At 39.8% G+C, this 24,229-nt stretch overlaps 1 protein-coding gene across 11 annotated transcripts in view; it reads left to right on the forward strand.

Moving 5' to 3' along the window:
• Phf8 (PHD finger protein 8) overlaps positions 1-21,060 on the forward strand; it is a 103,033-nt gene extending 81,973 nt beyond the window's left edge. For 10 of the 11 annotated variants that reach the window (XM_052170107.1, XM_052170103.1, XM_052170105.1 and 7 more), the window contains 4 exons: positions 8,715-8,810; positions 12,537-12,646; positions 17,394-17,730; positions 18,603-21,060. In XM_052170107.1, coding sequence (XP_052026067.1) covers positions 8,715-8,810; positions 12,537-12,646; positions 17,394-17,730; positions 18,603-18,691 — 632 coding nt within the window. In that variant the 3' untranslated portion in view covers positions 18,692-21,060. Of the gene's footprint in view, positions 1-8,714; positions 8,811-12,536; positions 12,647-13,653; positions 13,799-17,393; positions 17,731-18,602 lie in introns of those variants that run through there. The other variant, XM_052170112.1, reaches the window with a different exon arrangement.
• The last annotated feature ends 3,169 nt before the right edge of the window (positions 21,061-24,229 follow it).

A 24,229-nucleotide genomic window follows, 5' to 3' on the forward strand; every position in this document is an offset into this window, starting at 1 on the left:
ACACCTGGGTCTTTCTGATTTTTAAGTGTAGGCACTTAGAGCCATAAATTTCTCTCCAGAGATTTTTATTGTGGTTTCTTTACATTTTTATTAAGTATCAAGATTCCTTTATTTCCTTCTCAATTTCTACTTTGACCCGTTCATCATTCAGCAATGAGGGTTTTTATCTTCTTATTGCCATGAATTTAAGTACTTATTAGATATTTGTTTGCTTTTGATTTTGTGTTTTATTATCTTACATTAAGATGGGATACATGGAATCTTTTTGAGTTTGTAAAGATTTGTTTTGTGTCCCAGGATGTATTCTATTTTAGAGAAGTAGTCTGATCATGGTTTCTCCTCCACCAACTCCTAGATCCTCCCCACCCACCCTATTTCATTCTCCTTTCTCTCTCTTTAGAAAGCAAGCAAGCAACAAAAAATCCCACATAAACAGAATAGAAAAAAATAACACATACACACACATACCAATTCTCATAAAAACACAAAATCAGAAACCATAATGTACAAACAAAAGATTCTTTTAGTCTGTATCATGGAATATTTTTCATTCTCCTTCAGTCATGGCAGTTTGCTGGGTACTCTAGTCTAAGGTGGCAATTGTGATCTTTTAGAACTTGAAGTGCATTGCTCCAGGCTCTTTTGACTTTCAAAATTTCCATTGAGATATCAGATGTTATTCAGATGGGTTTCCCTTTATCTGTGACTTGTTGGTTTAGATCTGTGATGTATTTGTAGTTGAGTTTTACATGGGAAGTGGACTCACTCTGGAAGTCTCTTAATTGGGACTTGGGGGTCTGGCTTCAAAGGGTTAGCAGAACTAAGGGTATCCTGGATCTGGCCACAGATGGCCACAGGTTTGAAGGGATTGGAGATGAACTGGAAGGATGGGCCTGAGCACTGTAGAGAGAACAGAGTGGGAGAGGGGAAGGAGGGCACTGGTAGTCAACCTGGGCCCCAGCCAAGTGTGCTGTCCTGGGCCTCACAAGGAATGGAGGTAAACTGGGAAGAGTGGCTGAGGGCGTGGGAGTAGGGTGGAGGGTAAGATCATTGAGTTTGTCAATTTCATCCTCATTTCAGCTTGACTTCTCTTCAGTATGTCTATCTCATTACTTAATTTGGTTTTTAAATCCTGAACTGTCTTCATTTTGTTCAGTTCTATATTTGCATTTTGTTGATTATTCAAGTTTATGTTATCCTCTTGATGGTCAGTGAGGTGTTTGTGTATTGTTTTAAACTTCTTGAATTTCTTAATGAAGTTATTTTTCTTTTAATTCTGTGTCCTGGGGCTCAACTAGATACTTCTCAGAACATTTCTATAGGACTAGTAGGTTTGGTGAGACACATAGTGTTTAGTCTGCTCATATGGTTGTTTCTTTCATGTAACCTGGGTTTTTGGACTTCTTTCTTTGGTTGTGTGCCCAATGTGAGATTTTAGTTTTCTTTAGATTTGACCAGTGTGGGAGTTAAGTGTCTAGAACCAGGCCAGGTAAAGCTGCTGTATGTATGAGTTGCTTGATTGGATCCAGGACAGGCAAAGCATATATTGGAGATGTGGTTTCGAGTTAGACCTATGGTTGTAGAGATGGGGGCACATGTAGAGCAGGCACATGGGCTTGCAGGAGAGAGACTTACCAGGTTATATCAGAGTCACAGGTCTGGAACTAGGCCTGTAGGTGTGGAGATGAGAAGAAGTGGATGGGAGCGTGGGTATGTAGTACCCACAGTTTGTAAACTGTGGCTCCTGAGCTAGGCTGTGTGTGTGGAGATGTCAGGGACAGATAGAAGACTTAATGATTCTTTTTATATATTAATTCAGTTAATTTATTTATTCAGTTAATTTATTTATTCTCTTATATATTACATCATGATTGCAGTTTCCTCTTTTCTTCTTCTCCTAGTTCTCCACTTCCGCTCTTCCTAGACTCCCACCCACCACTCCTCTCTTCCATTTCCTTTCAGAAAAGGGCAGCATATCAAGTTGCCATAAGACTACATACCTCACTTCATATTAAGGCTGGATGAGGCAACCCAATATAGGAGGAGAAGGACCCCAAAAGTGGGTAGAAGAGTCAGGGAACTTTTTGTTCGTTATGATTTGATGTGTTCCTCTCCCTCTCCCTGTCATCTCCACTGTAGTCTCTTTTTTCTAACTTTGGACACAGTTTTATTCCTTCTATTTTTTTTTAAGATTTATTTATTTATTATATGTGAGTACACTGTAGCTGTCTTCAGACACTCCAGAAGAGGGCGAGTCAGAAGAGATCTCATTACAGATGGTTGTGAGCCACCATGTGGTTGCTAGGATTTGAACTCAGTACCTTCAGGAGAGCAGTCAGGGTTAACTGCTGAGCCATCTCTCCAGCCCTCCTCCTATTTTTCTAATGTATGAAGGTAGGTTGTTGATTTAGAATTTTTCATCTTATATGTAGGTATTTGCAGTCTTAAATTGTTTGCTATCTGTGCACTATTTTTGCTGCATCTTTTAAAGTTTTGCTATGATCTACTTTTGTTTCAATTCATATAAAAATCTTTTAAATATTTTATTTTATTTATTTATTTTTGGTTTTTTTGAGACAGGGTTTCTCTGTGTAGCCCTGGCTGTCCTGGAACTCACTCTGTAGACCAGGCTGGCCTCAAACTCAGAAATCCGCCTGCCTCTGCCTCTCAAGTGCTGGGATTACAGGTGTGCGCCACCACTGCCCTGCTAAATCTTTTCTATACATTTTAAATTTGATTTTATTTTATGTTAGACATGTACAAAGGTTAGATAACAATTTATGGGAATCAGTTTTCTCCTTCCACAGTATGGATCCCAGAGCTTGGTGGTAGGCATTTTCTCTCACTGGCCCCATAACAAAGTCTTTGAAATTATATACATGATTATTTCTTTGATTTTTGGGGGGGGGTATGTAATAATTTTCACCCAGGTGTAAATTTTCTGTATATCTTTCTGCTACTGATTTTTACCTTTGTAGTAGTTGGAGAAAATGCTTTGTATTATTCTTTTATAGCTTATTGATTAAGAACAACTAAGGGAGGATGGAATCATAGTGCAATATACAATGATATAGATGCATAAAATGTTATAGGCCATTGTTTTATATGTCAACTAAAAATATTAATAAAAAACTGGTGCAAAAATCTCAGTGCAAGCCAGTCACAGTGGTTTATACCTGTCACCCCAACACTCAGGAAGCAGAAGCATTTAATATTTGAAGCCAGCGTTGGCAGCAGAATAAGATCTTGCCCCTCCACCCAAAATAATTTGATCATTATTCATGGCTTTGTTTCTGCACTTTATATTCATTCTCGTTGGTTTTTATAGCTGCTTTTATGCCAGTTGCACACAGTTAATTACTATCATTTGGTAATATGTTTTAAAATCAGGAAGTAGCTTCAACCTTATTTTATTATGCATTTTTAAATATATTTTCTTTCAATGCATAGACTTAATTATAATCTATACCTTATTACTATGCACTAAAATGTAAAGCTCACAATGGAATTTCATATGCAAGTTGCTTTATACATGATCTGTTATTAAATTTAAAAAAAGATTATGTGTAGGGATGGGTATGCATGCTGTAGCATTTGTGGAGGTCAGAGGATAGCTTGTACACTTCATTCTTCCCACCTTTATGTTGGTTCTGGGAATTAAACCCAACTCATTAGGCTTGCACGGCAAGCATCTTAACCTCTGATCCATCTTACTGCCCCCTACGCATCATCTCTTAAGTATAAGTTTGAACACACTTTGCAAGGCAGGTGGTATTTTCTATTATTTCAATGTTAGGGGTTAAGACTCTGAACCAGTTCTTAGGCCACTACTGTGCCATCCAAAATTTCAAAGTAGTTTTCTGGCCCTAAGGTACCAAGTCTTTCTTCTGCATCACACTTAACTTCTTTAATGGAGAAAACCTTTCAGACCCAACAAAGTAATACTGGTGGCTTTTCCTGAAATAGCTATACTCAGTCCTTTCTAAGAACAATTAAATCCTTTTTTTTTTTTAAATAAAAAGTCAGAAGGTAAAGTTTTCACTTCTTTGCTGAAGGAGGAGGGTCTGAAAAAATAGTCTCCCTTCCTGTAGAGAAAGAAGCCCTTTGGAAAGAAGTAGGAGAATTCTTGTGAGATTGTTACTCTTAGAGTTCTCTTCTAAGCTTGGGAGTGTCCTCTGAATTTTACATCATCAGTTGGATCTTTCTAGACCATATTTCCATTAAAAATCCTAAGTGTCTGTGGATTTTATGATAATCTGTATACTTTTATTGGTTTCTATAAGATAGGATAGTTAAATATAGATATTTTATTAGATCGTGCACTTCCAATAATTTTGGTCTTCGTTTAACTTACGTTGTTTTTTCCCCCTATTATGTGTATTAAATATGTACTACTTACTTTTCCCATTATTCATTGTATGGGCTACTTTAGTATGAAACCAAACACATATCCCTAGCCTCATTTGTAAATTAGAGGCAGCAGATGGAATAATCAGTTCCTAAGTACAATATAACATCTCCACTGCAGGCATAAAACACAGGTTGCTATGGGGAGCTGAGAGGGAGGAATCTGAATCAGAGTATGAGAGCATGATTACGCTCTTTTATTTTTTATTAATTAATTAATTTTTACACTCCATATTTCCCCCCCACCCCATCCACCCTCTGACTGTTCCACATCCTGTACCTCCTCCCCACCCACCCCCTGTCTCCACGTGGATGTTTCTACCCCCCCACCCCACCTGACCTCTAAACTTCCTGGGTCCTCCAGTCTCTTGAGGATTAGGTGCGTCTTCTCTGACTAAACCTGGACCCAGAGTCCTCTACTATGTGTGTGTGTGGGGGGGTCTCTTATCAGTACCAGCTGTATGTCACCTGTTTGGTGATCCAGTGTTTGAGAGATCTCGGGGGGGGGGGGGGGTCCAGATTAATTGAGACTGCTCGTCCTCCTACAGCTTCTTTCAGCATTTCCTAATCCAACAACAGGAGTCAGCTGCTGTCCATTGGTTGGGTGCAAATATCTGCATCTGTCTCTTTTAGCTGCTTGTTGGGTCTTCTGGGTTGCAGTCATGCTAGGTTCCTTTTTGTGAGCACTCCATAGCCTCAGTAATAGTGTCAGGCCTTGGGACCTCCCCTTGAGCTGGATCCCACTTTGGGCCTGTGGTTGGACCTTCTTTCCTCAGGCTCCTCTCCATTTCCATTCTTGTAATTCTTTCAGAGAAGCACAGTTATGGGTCAGAGTTGTGACTGTGGGATGCCCCCCTCTTTTAATACCCTGTCTTAGTGCTGGAGGCGGGCTCTGTAAGTCCCCTCTTCCTACTGTTGGTCATTTTATCTAAGGTCCTTTGAGTCCTGAGAGTCTCTCACCTCCCAGGTCTCTGGTGTATTCTGGAGAGTCCCCCCCCCCCCTCAACCTTCTATCTCCCGAGGTGGCCTGTTTCCATTCTTTCTGCTGACCCTCAGGGCTTCAGTCCTTTTTCCTAACCCAATACCAGATCATGTTCCCCTCTCCCCCCACTCTTTTCCCCCTTTCCCCCACTTTCCTTCCCAGATCCCTCCCTCCCCATTTGTGATTGCTTTGTTCTCCCTCCCAAGTGGGACTGAGGAGTCCTCACTTGGGCACTTCAGCTTGTTGACCTTTTTTAGTTCTGTGGACTGTATCTTGGATACTCTGTACTTTTTAACATCCACTTATTAGTGAGAACATACCATGCTTGTCCTTTTGGATCTGAGTTTCCTCACTCAGGATGATATTTTTTAGTTCCATCCATTTGCCTGCAAAACTCAGGATGTTCTCATTCTTAATATTTGAGTAGTATTCCATTGTATAAATGAACAACATTTTCTGTATCCATTCTTCTGTCGTGGGACATCTGGGTTGTTTCCAGCTTCTGGCTATCACAAATAAGGCTGCTATGAACATAGTGGAACACTGTGTCCCTGTGGCATGGTGGGGCATCTTTTGGGTATATTCCCAAGAGTGGTGAATTCAGGTAGATTCACCACTGGGTCTTCAGGTAGATCTATTTCCAATTTTCCGAGGAACCTACAGATTGATTTCCAGAGTGGTTGTACCAGTTTGCAATCCCACCAACAATGGAAGAGTGTTCCTCTTTCTCCACTTCCTGTCAAACATGTGTTGTGTGTGACCTGAGATTTTGATCTTAGCCATTCTTATTGGTGTAAGGTGGAATCTCAGGGTCGTTTTGATTTGCATTTCTTTGATCACTAAGGACTTTGAACTTTTCTTTAGGTGCTTTTCAGCTTGAGGTCAGGAATGGTGATTCCCCCAGCCAATCTTTTATTGTTTAGAATTGTTTTTGCTCTTATGGATTTTTTGCCTTTCTAAGTGAATTTGAGAATTGCTCTTTCCATATCTTTGAAGAATTGTGTTGGGATTTTGATGGGGATTGCATTGAATCTACAGATTGCCTTTGGTAGGATGGCCATACTATGGTAATTCTGCCAATCCAGGAACATGGGAGATCTCTCCATTTTCTGAGATCTTCAATTTTTTTCTTGAGAGACTTGAAGTTCTTGTCATACAGGTCTTTCACTTGTTTGATTAGAGTTACTCCAGGATATTTTATATTATATTATTTGTGGCTACTGTGAAGGGAGTTGTTTCCCTAATTTCTTTCTCAGACTGTTTATCATTTGTATAAAGGAAGTCTACTGATTTGAGTTAATTTTATATCCAGCTTTTTTGCTGAAGTTGTTTATCAACTGGAGACATTCTCTAGTAGATTTTTTGGGGTTGCTTACGTATACTATCATATCATCTGCAAATAGTGATACCTTTATTTCTTCTTTGCCAATTTGTATTCCCTTGATATCTTTTGGTTGTCTTATTGTTCTAGCTAGCACTTTGAGTACTATGTTGAATAGATATGGGGAGAGTAGTATGCTCTTTTTTTAATGCTCTTTTTTTTTAAAAAAAAAATTATTTATTTGCATTCCAGCTATTGCCCCCTTCTAGTTCCCTCTCCTATAATTCTTCATCCCATTCCTCCTCCCACTTGAATCTGAGAGGGTGTCCCCCCCCAAGACCTCCCTCTTCCCTGGGGCCTCAAGTCTGTTGAAGATTAGGCACATCTCCCACTGAAGCTAGACCAGGCAGTCCTCTGCTATATATGTGCTGGGGGGCCTCAGACCAGCCCAAGTATGCTACCTGGTTGATGGCTCAGTCTCTGGGAATTCCTGGGGTCTAGGTTAGTTGAGATTGCTGGTCTTCCTATGGGGTCACCCTCCCTTTCAGCTTCTTCAGTCCTTCCCCGATTCAACCAGGGGTCCCTGACTTCAGTCCAATGGTTGGTGTATGTATCTGCATCTGTCTCAGTCAGCTGCTAGTAGGGCCTCTCAGAAGACAGCCATGCTAGGCTCCTATCTGTAAGCACACCATAGCATCAGTAATAGTGTCAGGCCTTGGTGTCCCCCACCCATGAGATCCAAAGTTGGACCAGTCACTGGACTGCCTTTCCCTCAGTCTCTTCCATTTTTGTCCCTGCAGTTCTTTTAGACAGGAACAATTCTAAGTCAGAATTTTTGACTCTGGGTTGGTAACCTCATCCCTCCACTTGATGCCCTCCCTGTCTTTCATCTGGAGGTAGACTCTTAAGTTCCCTCTCCCCATTATTGGGCATTGTGGCAAAGGTCACCCCATTGAGTCCTGAGATTCTCTCACTTCCCAAGTCTCTAGTACTTTCTAAAGCCCCCACACCCCCAAGGCTGCATATTTTCATTCATTCTCCTAGTCTTCTTTGCTTCTCTCTTGGCCCTCTGGGCATACCTGATCCTGTTCTCCTTTCCACTCTCCCCTCTTCCATCCTGGTCCCTCCCTCCCTCTACCTCAGGAGATTATTTTCTTCCTCCTTCTAAGTGGAATTGAAGCACCCTCACTTGAGCCTTTCTGCTTGATAAACTTCTAATGGTTTGTGGGTTATATCCTAGGAATTCTGTACTTTTTTGCTCATTTATCAGTGAGTACATACTATACACCCAGGATGATATTTTCTAGCTTCATCCATTTGCCTGTGAATTTCCTGAAGTCATTGTTTTCGTTAGCTGAGTAGTATTCCATTGTGTAAATGTACCACATTTTCTGTATCCATTCCTCTGTTGAGAGACATCTAGGCTGTTTCCAACTATTATAAATAAAGCTGGTATGAACATAATGGAACACATGTTCTTGTGTTTTGGTGGAGCATCTTTTGGGTATATGTCCAAGAGTATAGCTGGGTCTTCAGGTAGAACTATTTTTAATTTTCTGAGGAACCTCCAAATTTATTTCCAGAGTGGTTGTACCAGTTTGCAATGGAGTAGTGTTCTTCTTTCTCTACATCCTTACCAGCATGTGCTATCACTTGAGTACTTGGCCTTAGCCATTCTGATTGGTGTGAGGTGGAATCTCAGGGTTGTTTTGATTTGCATTTCCATGATGACTACAAGACTAAATCTAGAGCTAAATTTTAAAAGATGAGCCAAGTAACTCATCTGAGTGACTAAGAATTTGGTGAATGTAGACGGACTTTCATAATTAGGGTACAACTATAGAAAAGGCACAAAATGTAAGATATTTAGGGACCTTTGTCATTTGAATGTAGATTAAGTAAATGAATATACTAGAAGAGGAAGAGGAAGGACTGAAGTATGTATCATTCTCTCTTTGTTCTTTTGGCTGAGATAATTTATCCTGTCTTCACCTCTCCCTACAGTCTATCCATCTCTGGAGTCTGATGATGATGACCCTGCTTTGAAATCTCGACCCAAGAAAAAGAAGAATTCAGATGATGCTCCATGGAGTCCTAAAGGTGAGCTAACACTTTGTATCTTATTCTCTGTAGGTGTAATCAGGTGAAAATAAGAACATCCATAATCCAAGAAGATCTTATTCAGTCACACATTTGCTTAGTCAGTAAGCATCTATTACTTTTACTACCATGTTAGGTGCCAGGGATGAATTGATTGTGTGACATAGTTTGTGTAATCTAGCTAGGTAAATCATAGCTGTTGTTTTTGAAGTCTTATGACTTGAGATGAAACCTGAAGAGTTCAGTAAGCCATCTAAAACTTCTAAGAACATTCTGGTAACTGTCATCCCAGCCCCACTATGATAATTTTATTTTCAAGGAGGAAAACTATGTGGACTCTTGGGCTCTGCAAGAGTCCCAAGATTGTCAACTACTAAGAAGTTATCCCCGAGGAAGGGAAGGAAGAGAGGGAAAGTAGGTACCTGAAGTGAACATGGAATTTTGAGAGAGAAAATAATTTTCTTCATCTCATTGGTTGGGCTATATGCACTGAAGAATATTTAAGGGCTTATTAATTTTTGAATATGTATGATATATGTTTCTGTGTATAGTGTTCGTGAGTGTGCATGTTCACTCCTGTGTGATTATTTATATATGTATGCAGTTGTGTGTATGTGGAGTTGAGAGAATAACCTCAGGTGTGGGCCCTTCCCCCCCCCATACCTTGTGTATGACAGGATCTCTTCTTGTTCAGTGTTGAATACCCCTCCTATCTCCTCCTCCCATCCATTATAGGCATTCTGGGATTATAGATGTGCATTAGCACATCCAGTTTGGGGATCCAAACTCCAGTCTTCATGCTTATGTGGCAAGTGCTTTGCCATTGAAGTATCTTCTGAAGTCCATGGTACCTTCACTTCTTAACAATCTACACAAATGTTAGTGGCCTAAAAGAATATTTACCATTTCTCATGATTCTTTTCTTTTAAATCACTCTTAATCTAGAACAATTCATCTTGGTTTTGTTCATTTTCTTATAGAAACTGATACAATTTTCCTGTAGCCAGTATCATCTAGATTTATTTGCTTTCATGTAGCATTGGCTTTTTTTACAAAGAGACTGGTTGTTTCTCATGTAAATTTTTTTCTCAAGGTATCATTTAAATTTTTTTATACCTATACTTTCTAAGCTCTTAAAATACTGTAAATAGTTTGCTTTTAATTTCTTAACAACTCAAATATTGCTGCAATTCACCTGTTACTACATGATTGCATGCTGTTCCACTATAGTCATCACTAATGACATAAAAGTTCATATCAGAGCTAGGCGTGGTTGACTTTGCCTTTAATATCTGCGCAGAGAGACAGGTGATTCTCTGTGAGTTCGAGGCTAGCTTGGTCTATGTAGCAAATTTCAGGGCTACAGAGAGAGACCCTTTCTCAAGAAAACAACAAACTTATAGTTCATACTTGGAATCCTATATGTGTTGGTGCTATCTCAATTTCGCCAGTTTTCTTTCTTGGGACTAGCTTGTACCCTATAAAGGAATACTTAGACACTATGTGAATATCCAATTCTTTAGAACCAGTGTTTCATAAACACTTGCAAACTGGTGATATTTTTAATTTTATAACTAATTCCACATTTGTAAGCTGGTGCTCTTATGTGTATATGTTTGTATTTGTCTGTCTGCCTGGGAATGTTCATGTATATTTCGATGCACATGTTTTGTTTAATGGTTGTATCTTTTGTCTGACTATTCAAAACATGCTTACCTTTTAAAAGTATATTCTAGAACCATTTGAGATGACTCAACAGGTAGTATGTACAGCCTGAGTTTGATCTCCAGGACCCACTGGTTACAAGTAAAGAACTGACTCCTGCAAGTTGTCTTGTGACCATCACAGTTGTGTCATGGTGTACATGCACAGTGTGAGTGTGGATGTCAGAGGACTTCAGTTTGAATGAGGAGATAGCTCAGTAAAGTGCTTATTTGTGCAAATATATGAGAACCAGAGTTCAACAACCAGCAACCACATAAATTAAAAAACAAAAATAAAACCAACTAGAATTGATGATGGATACTTGTTATTCCAGTGCTGGGGAGGCACTTGCCCATTCATACTGACCTATGTCTGTCTTTGCTCTGTCATGTGGAAGGCAAGATCTCCTGTTGTTTGCTGCTCCATACTCCTAGACTACTTGGCCCATTGTCTTCTACCACTACTCTTGTCTCTGTCTCCTATCTTAGTCTAGGAACACTAGAATCACAGACAAAAGCTGCATTTGGCCTTATGTGGGTTCTGAGAATTTGAGTTTGGATCTTTATACTTGCAGGACCTGTGTCTTTACCCACGGAGCCATTTCCCAAGCACCCTTGGTTTTTAAATGTTACTCTATGATTATTACTGAGGTGGGCATGTGTGTGGAGGTCAAAGGATAACTTTATGGAGTTGTTTCTCTCTTTTCACCTTTATGTGGATTCTAGGGAAGGAACTGAAGTCATCAGACTTTGTTTTTTAATGTATGTGGGGCTGGTGATTGAGTCCTGGTCCTCGTGCTCGCACAATAAGCACTTTATCAAGCTGTCTCCTCAGCCCTAGCTGTGATTTGTTTGTAAAGAAAAGCTTTCTTAGGCTGGGTGGTGGTAGCGCATGCCTTTATCCCAGTACTCAGGAGGCAGAAGCAGGTGGATTTCTGAGTTCGAGGCCAGCCTGGTCTACAGAGTGAGTTCCAGGACAGCCAGGGCTATACAGAGAAACCCTGTCTTGAAAAACCAAAAAAAAAAAAAAATGGCTCTTTTTTCACCCAATGATATTTGTTGCTCCTAAAAGATGCTTATTGAAAAAGATAAATAAGCATTTTTTAAAATTCAGTATTGTTAAGGTGCTGTTAAAAAGTTATACCAAGAACTTCAAGAATTGTTTGGTATCTATGAAATAATGATCTTCAGTAGGTAGTATGTGCTACATATCAAGTCATTTCCACCAATTATAAATTCTGAGAAAGAAAAGATAGGTGCAATCAGCAAGGTCCCAGATATTTTATATAAGTTATTATATAGCATACTTTCAAGGGATAGGCATGTTTTAAATAGGCAAAAGGAAAATATATCTGAACAGGCAGTTCAAATGATTAGTCTGAGTATGGAGGGAAGGGTAATGCAATATCATACTTTGGAGGTGCAATATGGAAGCCATTTGTCTGAAGAAGCAGAAAGTAGGGGTGATTAGCCTGTTTTCTGTAGCTATAATGGACTATTACAACTGACTAAATTCTAAATAAAAGACTATTTTTCTCATGGTTCTAGAAGCTGGAAGTCTAAGACCATGATGTAGGCCTTCTTGCTAAATTGTCCTATAAGTAGAAGGTATCATAGTAAAAGAGTAGGAGGAAAAAAAGAGAGTTGAAATACACCCCTTTTAATACATAACCACACCTACAATCATAGCTTTATACTATTCAGGAAAACAGTGCTATCATGACCTAATTGCCTCTTAAAGGTCTCCCTTCTAATACTATTGAAATGATAATTAAGTTTCCACATGAATTTTGAAGGGAATGTTTAAACCATAGCGGTAGATGAGTTTAGAAAAGTAGGTAAGTCTGGAAAAACAAGAACATAAAAGCACATGAACAACATTAAATGCCAGTTTGAGGAAGTTAATTTGTATTCATGTACTCCTTAGTCATTAAATAGGACTCTGAAAATCTAGAAGCAGGAAGAACACCTTTGGAGTAGACGGAAGTTGAAGAATATAATTGGCGTCCTGTTTCCCTTGCAGCCCGTGTGACTCCAACCCTACCCAAGCAAGACCGTCCTGTTCGTGAGGGGACCAGAGTTGCCTCCATTGAGACAGGCTTGGCTGCAGCAGCTGCAAAGCTTGCCCAGCAGGTAAGTGTTGACACCTAGCTGGTGGCCCTGCTATTGATGACTTAGAGCTTCAAAATTCAGACCTATAGGGTGGAAGGATTCTGCTATTATGGATAATCTTTGATCTTTGTCTTTTGGCAGTATCCCAGCCCTTCCTATATCCTTTACATCCCAGTTTTGTGACAAGCTACTTCCATAGGTTAACTAATTGAGATGAATTAGGATGAAAAGAGAAATAAGTGTCCTTGTTGATGTCACTTGCTCCCCCCCCCCAACTATAATTCCCACAGATGGAGTGGGAGAGACATTCAGTTTTCTTTCCAGGTGTGGTCCCTGGTGGATCACCCATGCCCCAGTGGAGACCCATACCCATGTTTAATGGACAGCATTAATTTGACTCAGTGAATTACTTAAAAATTAAAGAGCATATGAAATTGGGAGAGAAACATGATTGGGGAGAACTGTAAGGTTTTGGAAGTAGGGGAGGTAGGCATGAATATGATCAATACATATTTCATGCATGTATAAAATTCTTAAATATGTAAAAAAATATTTGGAAAAAAATCCTTGGATAAAAAAAACTAGATCTGTTATTTGCCTTCAGATTTAGTCCTCAGGAAGTGACTCAGTTGAGTACACTTAAGTTTTGAGTCACTCACCAGTTTTGGAATTTGGCCTTTTATAAAGAGCCTTTTTCTTAAACCCTTTATCAAATATCTCTAACCCCTGCTTCTCAAGAGAACAAAATTCACCATTTTTCATCCTAAAAGGTCACCTTCACTAAGTCAAATTTACCTCTTAGCATTAGTTTACAAAGTGCTTTAACATGTAGTTTGCTTAGAAACCCTAGGATCATTTTGAGGTAGAGTGTTTGGTTCTTTAATAATATCCACATAGCTGCTCATGCCACATCGTATAGCTTACAGTACTATTGAGCATCTACCTTATGTAGGTGCCCCTATGTACAATGTCTAATATAATATTCCCAATAGTCTTGTTCAATAGATGATATTTTCATCATTTTACAGGTGAAGAATATGAGGCTCACTTTAAGTGACTAGTCCAGGATAAGACAGCCAGTAAATGAAGGAGACAAGATTCAAACTCATATCCTCTAACTTGATGCTACTTGAGTTTTAAGTAAAGTGAAATAAATAGATAAATGTTTATATCTCTGAGTAATTATATCCTATATAAGTGAAATTTAAGAAATGTTTTCCATATGATGTTCTGTAGAGCTCTAGAGTTTCTGAGAAATATCTTAGACACTATTATTTGGAGCTAAGGGAGATGAAGCAGACCAATCAAGAGATCAAGTGACTTTTCTTTGACTAAAACTTCCCCTGCCATTCATCAGTGCCACATACGATGTAACTTTTAAATAAAGGTTTTCTATTGCTTTAAACAAGCAGATGAAAGTATAAAAACTACTCTTAGTGCGTTCTAGGGAGTAAGTACTATTTGGGTTGATGGAAATACTTCTAAGAGACTTTAATGTTAGGGGAGGTATTAGAGGCTATTTTGTGTGTGCACGCATGAGGATGGATTCCGGGAAAATACTATTCCTTGCTAGAGGTCATAAAGCCCTCTTTGTTTGGTCTTGAGGAATTTCTTTCTAATCTCCTGTCTACCCTCCAATGTCTTTCATTTATGCCAGCCATACCCACTACAGTGTTTATGATTTACCCCATGTATCAAATTGCCTCATGCCTTTATTTGCATAAAACCATTCCTTTTGCCCATTCACATCACCTACTACCACCTTCTTTCTTTGATTCATCTGTACTTCTTTATAGTGTTAGCACATGGTACTTATGATCATAAGGATATGTTATACTCTTTGAATGTATTTATTTTAACTTGGTATCCTCATTTCAATAATGACATATGATAAATCAGTGTTCGAATAAATGAATGAATGAGATTTTCTGGAATGGAAACTTCATATTAGAAGATGAGTATGCCAGACAGTGGTGGTGCACACCGTTAATCCCAGCACTTGGGAGGCAGAGGCAGGTGGATTTCTGAGTTCGAGGCCAGCCTGGTCTACAGAGTGAGTTCCAGGACAGCCAGAGCTACATAGAGAAACCCTGTCTCAGAACCCCCCCCCCAAAAAAAAACCCCGAGTATAAGTAAAGTTATGAAGTAGATTCTTGCCAGTCGCTGGTGGCACACACCTTTAATCCCAGCAGTCAGGAAGCAGAGGCAGAGGCAGACAGATCTCTGAGTTTAATGCCAGCCTAGTCTACAGCCAAAGAAGCACTGTCTTGAAAAACAAAACAAGTGGATTCTGAGGCCTGAAAGATATCTGCTTAAGCCACCAAGCATTATGGCCTAAGTTTGATCCCAGGACCTACAGGGTAGAAAAAGAGAACCCGTTCCTGCAAGTTGACCTCTTGACCTCAAAACTTGTCATGGCATGTGTACGTGTACACACACACACACACACCAAACAAATGTATAAAAATAACAGATTCTGGAACAGATGCAACTGGCTTTATATAATTTCTCTTTTTCTCAGTTATTTTATGAACTTTGATTAAAGGATGTGTATATGTCCTCCTAAGAATAACACTTGATATAAAGTAAGGCTTAATGACAATTTCACCTTCAATCTTTATCATTATGGGTTGTTTAGTAGCCACAAAGTAGAATACCATGAAAGTTTGAATTTGGTTGGGAGCTTCATAGCAGCTTTTTCAATAAAGAACTTGGCAAGGTATAAGTGTTCCTATCATAAATTGCTTCCATGCAAAAGAGATTAGCAGCAAGGGTAGAGAATTTTAAGCTAATCTAGATATGAAGGCATAATTTATAGAATTAGACTAGAGAACAGGGGAACAGAATTCATTCTGGTGTTTTTGTTTGTTTGTTTGGTTGGTTGGTTGTTTTTTGTTGTTGTTTTGTTTGTTTGTTTTTGAGACAGGGTTTCTCTGCGTAGCCCTGACTGTCCTGGAACTCTCTCTGTAGATCAGGCTGGCCTTGAACTCAGAAATCCACCTGCCTCTGCCTCCAAAGTGCTGAAATTAAAGGTGTGCACCACCAGTGCCTAGCCAGAATTTATTCTTAATATTGGTGAGAAAAGATTCCTGCTAAGGATGTGGCTGAACAGAGCAAATTCTGAAATCAGAGTTTGTATCTCAGCTTGAAAACTGCATTGTATCTTTAACCTTTGGAAAATAACTTTTGGCTGGAGAGATAGCTCAGCAGTTAAGAGCACTGGCTGTTCTTCCAGAGGACCCAGCTATAATTCTCAGCATCCACATGGCAGCTCACAACTGTCTGTAACTCTAGTTCTAGGGGATCTGACACCCTCTCATGCATATATGCAGGCAAAATATCAATGCTCATTTAAAAAAAATGGAAAATAACAGATAAAGATAGTTTTTTATCCTTAGAATGGGAATATAATTTTTGAAGATTTATTTATTTATTTAGGTAGTTATTAAGTATGTAGCAGGCTAGAAGAGGGCACCAGATCTGATTATAGGTGGTTGTCACCCATACCATGTGGTTGCTGGGAATTGAACTCAGGACCTCTGGAAGAGCAGCCAAGTGCTCTTAACCTCAAAGCTATCTCTCCTGCCCAAGAATATAATTATTAATTCTCATTCTTAAAATTATTAAGGAGCAGTGCTTGCATGTACTACTAATAATTCTCATTCCTCAGAAATTTCTCTGGTAGCCATAGCCTAACAAGTCTTCTGAAGGTGAGTCTAGGCTTTTGTTCCCAAGAGAAGGCTAAGGAATATAGCCATGGAGTGGTGTGTGTACAGCTGATATGTGTGACATTTCAGAAAGTTACATGCTGTCAGCGCCACATGCTCAGGGTTCCACATGCCCAGTGTCCAGGTACCTAGTACACAGTAGATAGTAGAGCCATACAGCGGTAAGTAGATGAAATACTAGATACTGGGAGAAGTAGCACAATTTCATATTTATTCTATATAAACTGAGATATTAGATTCAGTGACTTAAAAATTGTCGAGTCTTCTGTTCAAAGTAAAAGATCAGCAAATGATAAAAAGCTATTATAAGAAATAGAGAATAATAATTAACTACTTTGCTGAGTTCCTTTCATGTGTTATATATTTTCATGTCATTTAAGCTTTCTAACAGTTCTGAAAAGCAGGTATTACTTTACCATTTGCAGACAAGGCAGCTGATACTCAGAAAGGTTAGTAACTTTAACTAAAGTCATCTAATTTAGGAAATAGAAGCCTGGGTTTGAACTCACATTTACCTTATTCCAAAGCTTAACACTTTACTCTCTGTTCATTGTGAGAAGACTTGTAAGATGGTTAGATACTAGATCTGACTACTTTTTCATGAGGATTTGACTTTCAATTATGTATTATCCTTGCACTTCTGTTTTGTTATTTGTAAAATTAAGAGGTTCTTCCCCCCAACACTTAAGACTTTTGTAAGAATATAGTAAATAATGTGCCTAAGTTGCTGGTGTAAATTAATTATGAATGCCCACAGTTCACGAAAAACCAAGTCTTCCAAATCATTTACAGTTTTTTTTGACATTTTACTAGTAAGTGGTAGGTGATATGCTAAGGATGAATGGTGTCAAAGAAATCACTGCAGGTGTTGGAAAGCCTGTATTGTGTGTCCATACATGGTGGACTTAGAAAGAATGGGGGAGAGGGTCAGAATGCAGAAACACATTGACCATTGTCTTCTTACTTTCTGGGAAATTTTCTCTTTTTTTTCTTTCTTTTTTCACTCTTCATTATCTCTGCCCACTTGGCTTGTATTTCAGGAGCTGCAAAAGGCCCAAAAGAAGAAATATATCAAGAAGAAGCCTTTGCTGAAGGAGGTAGAACAGCCTCGCCCTCAAGATTCCAATGCCGTCATGACAATGCCTGCACCAACACTGGCTACTACACCCCAGCCTGTCACCTCCTCCTCACCCCAGCCACCTCCTGAGCCTAAACAAGAGGCTCTGTCAGGAAGTCTTGCTGACCATGAGTACACTGCTCGTCCCAATGCCTTTGGCATGGCTCAGGCAAATCGCAGCACCACACCCATGGCCCCTGGAGTCTTCCTCACCCAGCGGCGCCCTTCAGTTGGTTCCCAGAGCAGTCAGGCAGGACAAGGTACATGACCCAAATGGAGATTAAAATGAGAGCTCTTTAAAGTTCCCTGGTCTAAATCTTAAGTGCTCTAATAGATGAGAATACTAGGAAGCCAAACTTCAGGTGCTTGGATATTGGCCTTCCAATACCTACAGCTCTATAGGCCATGAAGAGGCAATTAACTGAATTTAAATAGAAGTAATACAAGATTTAGGTTTGAAAGATTCAAAGTCATAGTAGAGGGTAGTCTAGAAGTAGTCTATACATCCATTCAGCAAGGACTGAGGAAACACAATCGTATGATATCTAGTCAGAGTAATGGAGAGATGAGAAATGGAAAGAATAGTAGAATGTGAGAAGAGATATGATGTGGGGAGACAGATGCATGAGAGAGAATGCAAACCCTTCTTCCTCCCATTGGCCAGAGCCTAATCTGTAGCTTGTGGATGGATATACTTCAGGGATACTAAGCTTGTTTAGGATCGCCTAGAATAGGGGTTTCTAATAAAAGAAGGTCCTAAGCATGGCATCCTCGGGGACGTGGACCTATACCCATGTGTCACTAACCCTAGTGACCAGGCTAACATGAATGACATAGAAGTATACTGACCTCCTTAGAAAATTTTCTACGGAAAGTGATTGAACCCAAAGTAAGTGATGGGAAACAGCCAGAAAACTAGAACTATAGTGACTGTGACTGCTGCAGCAATCAGAGAAGGAGTAGCCAAGCGTGTGGCACTGAATAGAAATGGTTAGGAGGGTTCCTTGCCTGATACAGTGTAAGAATGAAGAGCTTTGTTAAGAGAGAAAAACAAAGCATGGAGGTATAGCACATAGCAGTTGGTGCTAAAGTTCCTCATAAAGCCTCTGCTTACTTTGGTCCTTCCTTATAGGAAAGCGTCCTAAAAAGGGCCTGGCCACAGCAAAGCAGAGACTCGGCCGCATCCTGAAAATCCACAGAAATGGCAAGTTACTTCTGTGAGATGAACCCCATCATGTCCTACTCTACTCCTTCATCCCTTCACCCCCATTGCCTTCTTCGTTGTCAACTCGGGGCACTCCTGGATCCTTGAGCCCCAGACAAGGTGCATTGTCCTGCTTTCTTGGGACTGACCAAAGGCACGGACTATCTCCAACTCCCTTTCCCACTCCCCCTATGAATATGCTACCATCTTTTTCCATACCCATAAGTAGCAGGTAAATGGGAGAGGTTTCCAACTGACAAGAACCATTTCCTGTTCTGCCCACATATTTCGCTTACACCTTCTCTTTATTCTTTTCCATCACTTCTCCATATGGAAGGAATGATGAGGAGCAACATAAAGGGAGTCTGGGCCCATCATTTTCCTCAGTCATGGAGTGAGAGACCCAGTCCTCAACATTTTCTGCACCTCCAGCCCTGTCTCTAAGCCTGCCCACCTCCACCCGTTCCTAACCCTTCCTCACAGCCAATGGATACATACCCTACCTTCAATCTTGTTCCTGATAGAAGGTTGTGGTCTTTATCTCCTTTTACCTCTTTTTCATGACAAAAATGAAGAGGGTCTTTATGACCCTATAATGGGCCAGCTCCAGAGCTGGCCGAGAAAAGTTGACTTTATCTGTCTTTAGTGGGGAAAGGAGATTCCTTTTACTTTTCGAGGTAGGAAAAAGGACAGATACCCAAGCCTTTGACCATGATTGTTGCCTAGCCTACCAGAGGAAACTACTTTTGTCTGACTGCATATGAAGCCCCTATGATGATCTTCAGGAATTTGCCTATATTTTTGAGGCCCTGTAGAACATTATCCCCATAGCTATAACTGGGTTCCAGCAGGTTTAAACTCACCTCCTAGAAATCTGAAGTACCTGCCACCCCATCTGTACCACAAAGCACAGTCTGGACCTTCTGAAAAGGGTGTGGTGAGATAACCTAACCCTGCAGGGTTGTTATCAGGAAGTTCCCCCATCTAAGCTTAGTCTAAAGATTTCAGGACTAAGATCTTCACCCCTGGGACTTTCCACTTCCAGACCACAGGCCAGCATTCAAGCATAGTGCAGATTCAAGTCTAAAGTTAGAAATGATGCCCATATGTGAAGTAGCTGATATTCTGATCCGCTTTTCTCTCCTTTGCTTTGTGATTGTCAATATTTTCCAGACAGTGTCCCCACCTCCCTCTTGTCTTGCCTTACTGGCAATCTGGACTTGATGGAGACTGTCCCTTCTGAACAACCTATTTTGGCACTGTCCAAGTGGGAGTGTCCTCTACCTTCTACTCGTCCTCATCCCAGCTTGCCTAGTGCTTCTGGGGAATTTAACAGCTATGATGCAGACCACAGGGAATTTGTGAGGCCTCTGTTATCTTTTATGTTTGTGGCTTATTTTTCTTTTTTCTATAGATCTGTCACTTATATCCTTGTTGCTTTTTCTACCTTGGGGACCCCCAGGGGCCAAGCAGTCCTCCTTTAGTCACACCAAAGGTAAAAGGCCTGGCTACCTCCCCTTTAGCACGTGAGGTCCCTACTCCCCTCCTTTCTACTCAGCTTTGCTTCTCTTGGAGATTTCAAGGCAGCAGTGGGGAAGTCAGGGGAAAGGAGGAGAAGCTTCTGACCCCGTATGGGCAACTTCCTGACTAAAGGCTGACTGTTGTCACCAAAAACAGGTCCCTAGCCCTTACACCCATTAAAACTCCCTCTTGATCTTTCAAAGGCAGCTAATTGCTAGCACCCTGGTCCCACCCATTCCAGGCCTCTTTTTCCCTCTGTTTCTTTGTTAGGTTCTGTGGAGCTGAAACCCAGCCTCTAATGGGGTGTGTTTAGTTTAGTTGGGTTCTCAGAGTCTCCTGTGATTTTGTGTTGTTTCCAATGAAAAGCAAGTTTACCCTCAAAGTTATGCTTTTCCAAAGAAGCTAGTGTGTTGTTGTTGTTGTTGCTGTTGCTGTTGTTGTTGTTGTTTTGTTTGTTTTGTTTTTATGTTTCAGATTCTAAGTGAAGTGAGGTGGAGAGGAGTTGGGAATAACCAAGGTTTAGAACATGGTGAGATAGTTGCCTCTGATCTGCAAGCCCCAGCAGAGAGCTAGGGTAGGATAAGAGGGCAGAGAGGATTTCTATTCACCTTTAATATATTTTTACAAAAAAGCAAACAATTTAAAAACAAACCCACCGCTTCTGTACATGTCTAAATATATTTTTAGAAGTGGGTAGGATTGTGATTTCTGATGCAGGGCCTTTTTATAAATAGGTTAGAGTAGCCTCATCCAGATTTCTCTGTTGTTTGTTCCCTTGTTTTTTCTTATGTTGTGTTACTAATGTAATTTATATATTTTTTAGATCTCCCTTTCCTGTAGAGATAAAAGTGATTTATCTTGGCAATTTTGTTGCTTGACATTATTATTGGCAGGGGTGGGAGTGGGGAGTGGTCATGGGGGTGGTCGTGGTGGTGGTGCTGATAAGGTGCTAAGACTTATTGGAAATTACTTTCCTTTTGACTATCATTCAGCAGTTTATAAGTGGTCCTTTCCCTGGTTATTTCCCAACATTAGATCTGAAATATGAATTTGATAGGCTCCTGTCCTCAAGGGAACAGTTTAAACACATAAAATACTTAATTAAAAGTAAAATAAGGAGAAAATAAAAGGTACAACAATTCAGTGGTCCTAAGAAGTTCAGTGAGAAAGATTTCAATCATTTTCATGAGCTAATTCTTATGAGCATAAGTATACATGATAATGTATTATGAGTATTCATGATAATGTATTTCATTATGATATTCTCACACATGTATATAATATACTTTGATTATATTTACTTCCCCAGTAACCCCCTGCCCACTTCTGCTAATCTTCCCAATCAGTCCCTTTTCCATTATCGTCATTTGTTTCTTTCTTTCTTAGCCATTGAGTTTAATTAGGGCTGATTACAAAAGCATGGAAGAGAGGCTATTTACTGGAACATGATTACCTTACCAGTGGATAACCTTACTACTGAAGAAAATATCTCTTTCTCCCCAGCAACCATCAGCTGCATTCATATCCTTAGTGAGCAATGAGACCTTGTGGTCCCCTCCCCTCTCCATGACCGAATACTGATAGCTCTAGTCTTATGCAAGGTTTCTGCTTAATAATCAGCTGCTTAGAGGTCAAGTGACACAGCTTTGTCTTACATGGTAGAAACCATTCCACAATAGTCCACTCCTTCCTCCAGGTCATATTCCTTCCTCTCCTCTCGAGTTCACATAACCCCCACTCTAGTGCTCTATGGTCTATTTTGTACTGGCTGCAGCTGTGCTCTATTTCTGTGGCTGGGAATGTTTTCTCTGATGTCTCCCCCATTACTTCAGATATGTATAATCTTGATTGATTACTATGCCTAAGTGCAGTGAAGGAATATAATCATGAGAACTAACAGGCACTACTCTTATTAGTGTTTCTCATGTATATTGACTTATTACTTCTGTTGCTGTGGTAGAAGCCATTACCAAAAGGAACGAGGGAAGGAAAGGGTTTATTTGACTTCATGTCTGATCATACTCCATCATTAAAGAAAGCCAAGGCAGGAACCTAGAAGCTGGATCTGAAGGAGAGGCCATGGAGGAATGCTACTTATTGGCTTGTTCCTAATGGCTTGCTCATCCTGCTTTCTTATACAATCCAGGACCACCTGCCCAAGGATGGTCAGTTGTTAATCAAGAAAATGTACTACATACTTACCCACTGGCCAGTATGATGGAGGAATGTTTCTCAGTTGGAGTTCCTTCTTCCCAGATAACCCTGACTTGTGTCAAGTTAATGAAAAACCTACCAGCATAATTGACCCTTTGTCAGGTTGACACACAAGTATGTCATTAATAAACCATAACCATTCCATTTTGCTTATTTCCAAGCTCTCATGTTTATCACAGTATAAAACTAAGTATATTAATGTTAAAAATTCCATAGTATTTAAATTTTCAAAACTTTAGAAGTCTAAATTCCTTTTAAGAGTCTCAACTATGGGACCATGTAAAATCAAAATCACAGTAAATATTTTTTCATTTCAAGAGGGAAGAACTTGGATAATGACGATAAAATAAAAGCAAAACCAGCATCCAGTAATAGAACTCAAATTCTGTAGCCCAGTATTCCACATCTATGATTCAGGCACCATCTTCTGGTTGCCAAAGGGCTTGTGCAGTTCTTTTTCGGTCTCTTATACACAGCATACCTAGCATGTCTCATAGGTTCAGGCCAGCTCCAACCCACTCCTGCTACCTATATCTGTCCTAGTTTTCTTTTTGTTGCTGTTTGATTTAAGACCTTGCCTGAAAACTACTTGAGGAATAAAGTGTTTATTTCAGCTTACAGTTACAGGTAAGTGCCAGGACCAGCCTAGTTCTAGAACCTGATTCTTAACAATCTGTTCTACCACCTCTTTCAGCCATTTGTTAAGTGTTTTATGGTATTAGGCACCAACTTAGAGTTTGCCTAGTATTTAATTTTCCTAACCTTGTGATAATTAGCCCTAGTTTTCAGTTAAGAAGACTAAAATCAACCAATGATCTTCCACAGCAGGATCTGCCTGATTCCAAAACTCATGTCCTTCCTCTTTGACTGTATTAGAAATCTTTTTGTATCTCAAATCCAGTAATATTGTTTACCTGTTGTGTGTTCAAAGTGTAACACAGAGAGTTGGATTCTAAGGAGATGTGAGAACCTTGCTTCCTCTGGAATTTGGTGGCTCACATCTTTAATTCCAGCACTGTGAGGCAGAAACAGGTGAATCTCTGTGAGTTCCAGGCCAGCCTGGTATACATAGTGAGTTCCAGGACCACCAAACCTACAAAGAGAAACCCTGTCTTTGAAAAAAAAAAAGAACCTTGCTTGCAAATCAACAGCAACCTGACAAAGTTCTGTGACCAGGGGCAGGTTTCTTACTATCTATATTTGAAGCTTAATATGGTACACACTTTGTGTGGTTTTAAAAAACACAAGTGTTTTTTTCCCAGCACTTGGAAGGCAGAGGTAGGCAGATTTCTGCATTCAACACCAACCTAGCTTACATAACTAGTACCAGGCCAAACAACTGCATAGAGAGTCCTTGTCTCAAAACAACAATAATAATAATTTTAATCCAATTTAAGATTTTTTTTCGGTCTTCAAGATTTTAAATCTATAGGTCTGGAAAGGCGTTCTTTAGATTTGACTAAATGACTGCTTCCAATTCTCACTATCAGATTGTTACTACCAACAGAGTTTAGATTGAGAAAATTCATGTCTGGCACATAGAGAACAGTGTCTTCTGATAGAAAACAAGATTGTGGAAGGATATTAAAACCTTTGTGGGAATAGCAGGCCAGTTTATTTTTGTTATTGACTCCCATGATCTCTGAAAGAGTAAAACACTGTTATCAGCTTCAAGAGTCAGAGAATAGAAATGAGTTTTGATCAACTTACTCCCTAGTACAAGCAAGAGATATTCAAGAGATATCATCAGATCAGAGGCTTCTGTCTAAAAATAGAAGGTAGCAATTTCCCTAATTTCAGTCTATTCTCTTTCCAGAACT

The sequence above is a fragment of the Apodemus sylvaticus genome, chromosome X (assembly GCF_947179515.1).
Source record: "Apodemus sylvaticus chromosome X, mApoSyl1.1, whole genome shotgun sequence".
Classification (NCBI taxonomy): domain Eukaryota; kingdom Metazoa; phylum Chordata; class Mammalia; order Rodentia; family Muridae; genus Apodemus; species Apodemus sylvaticus.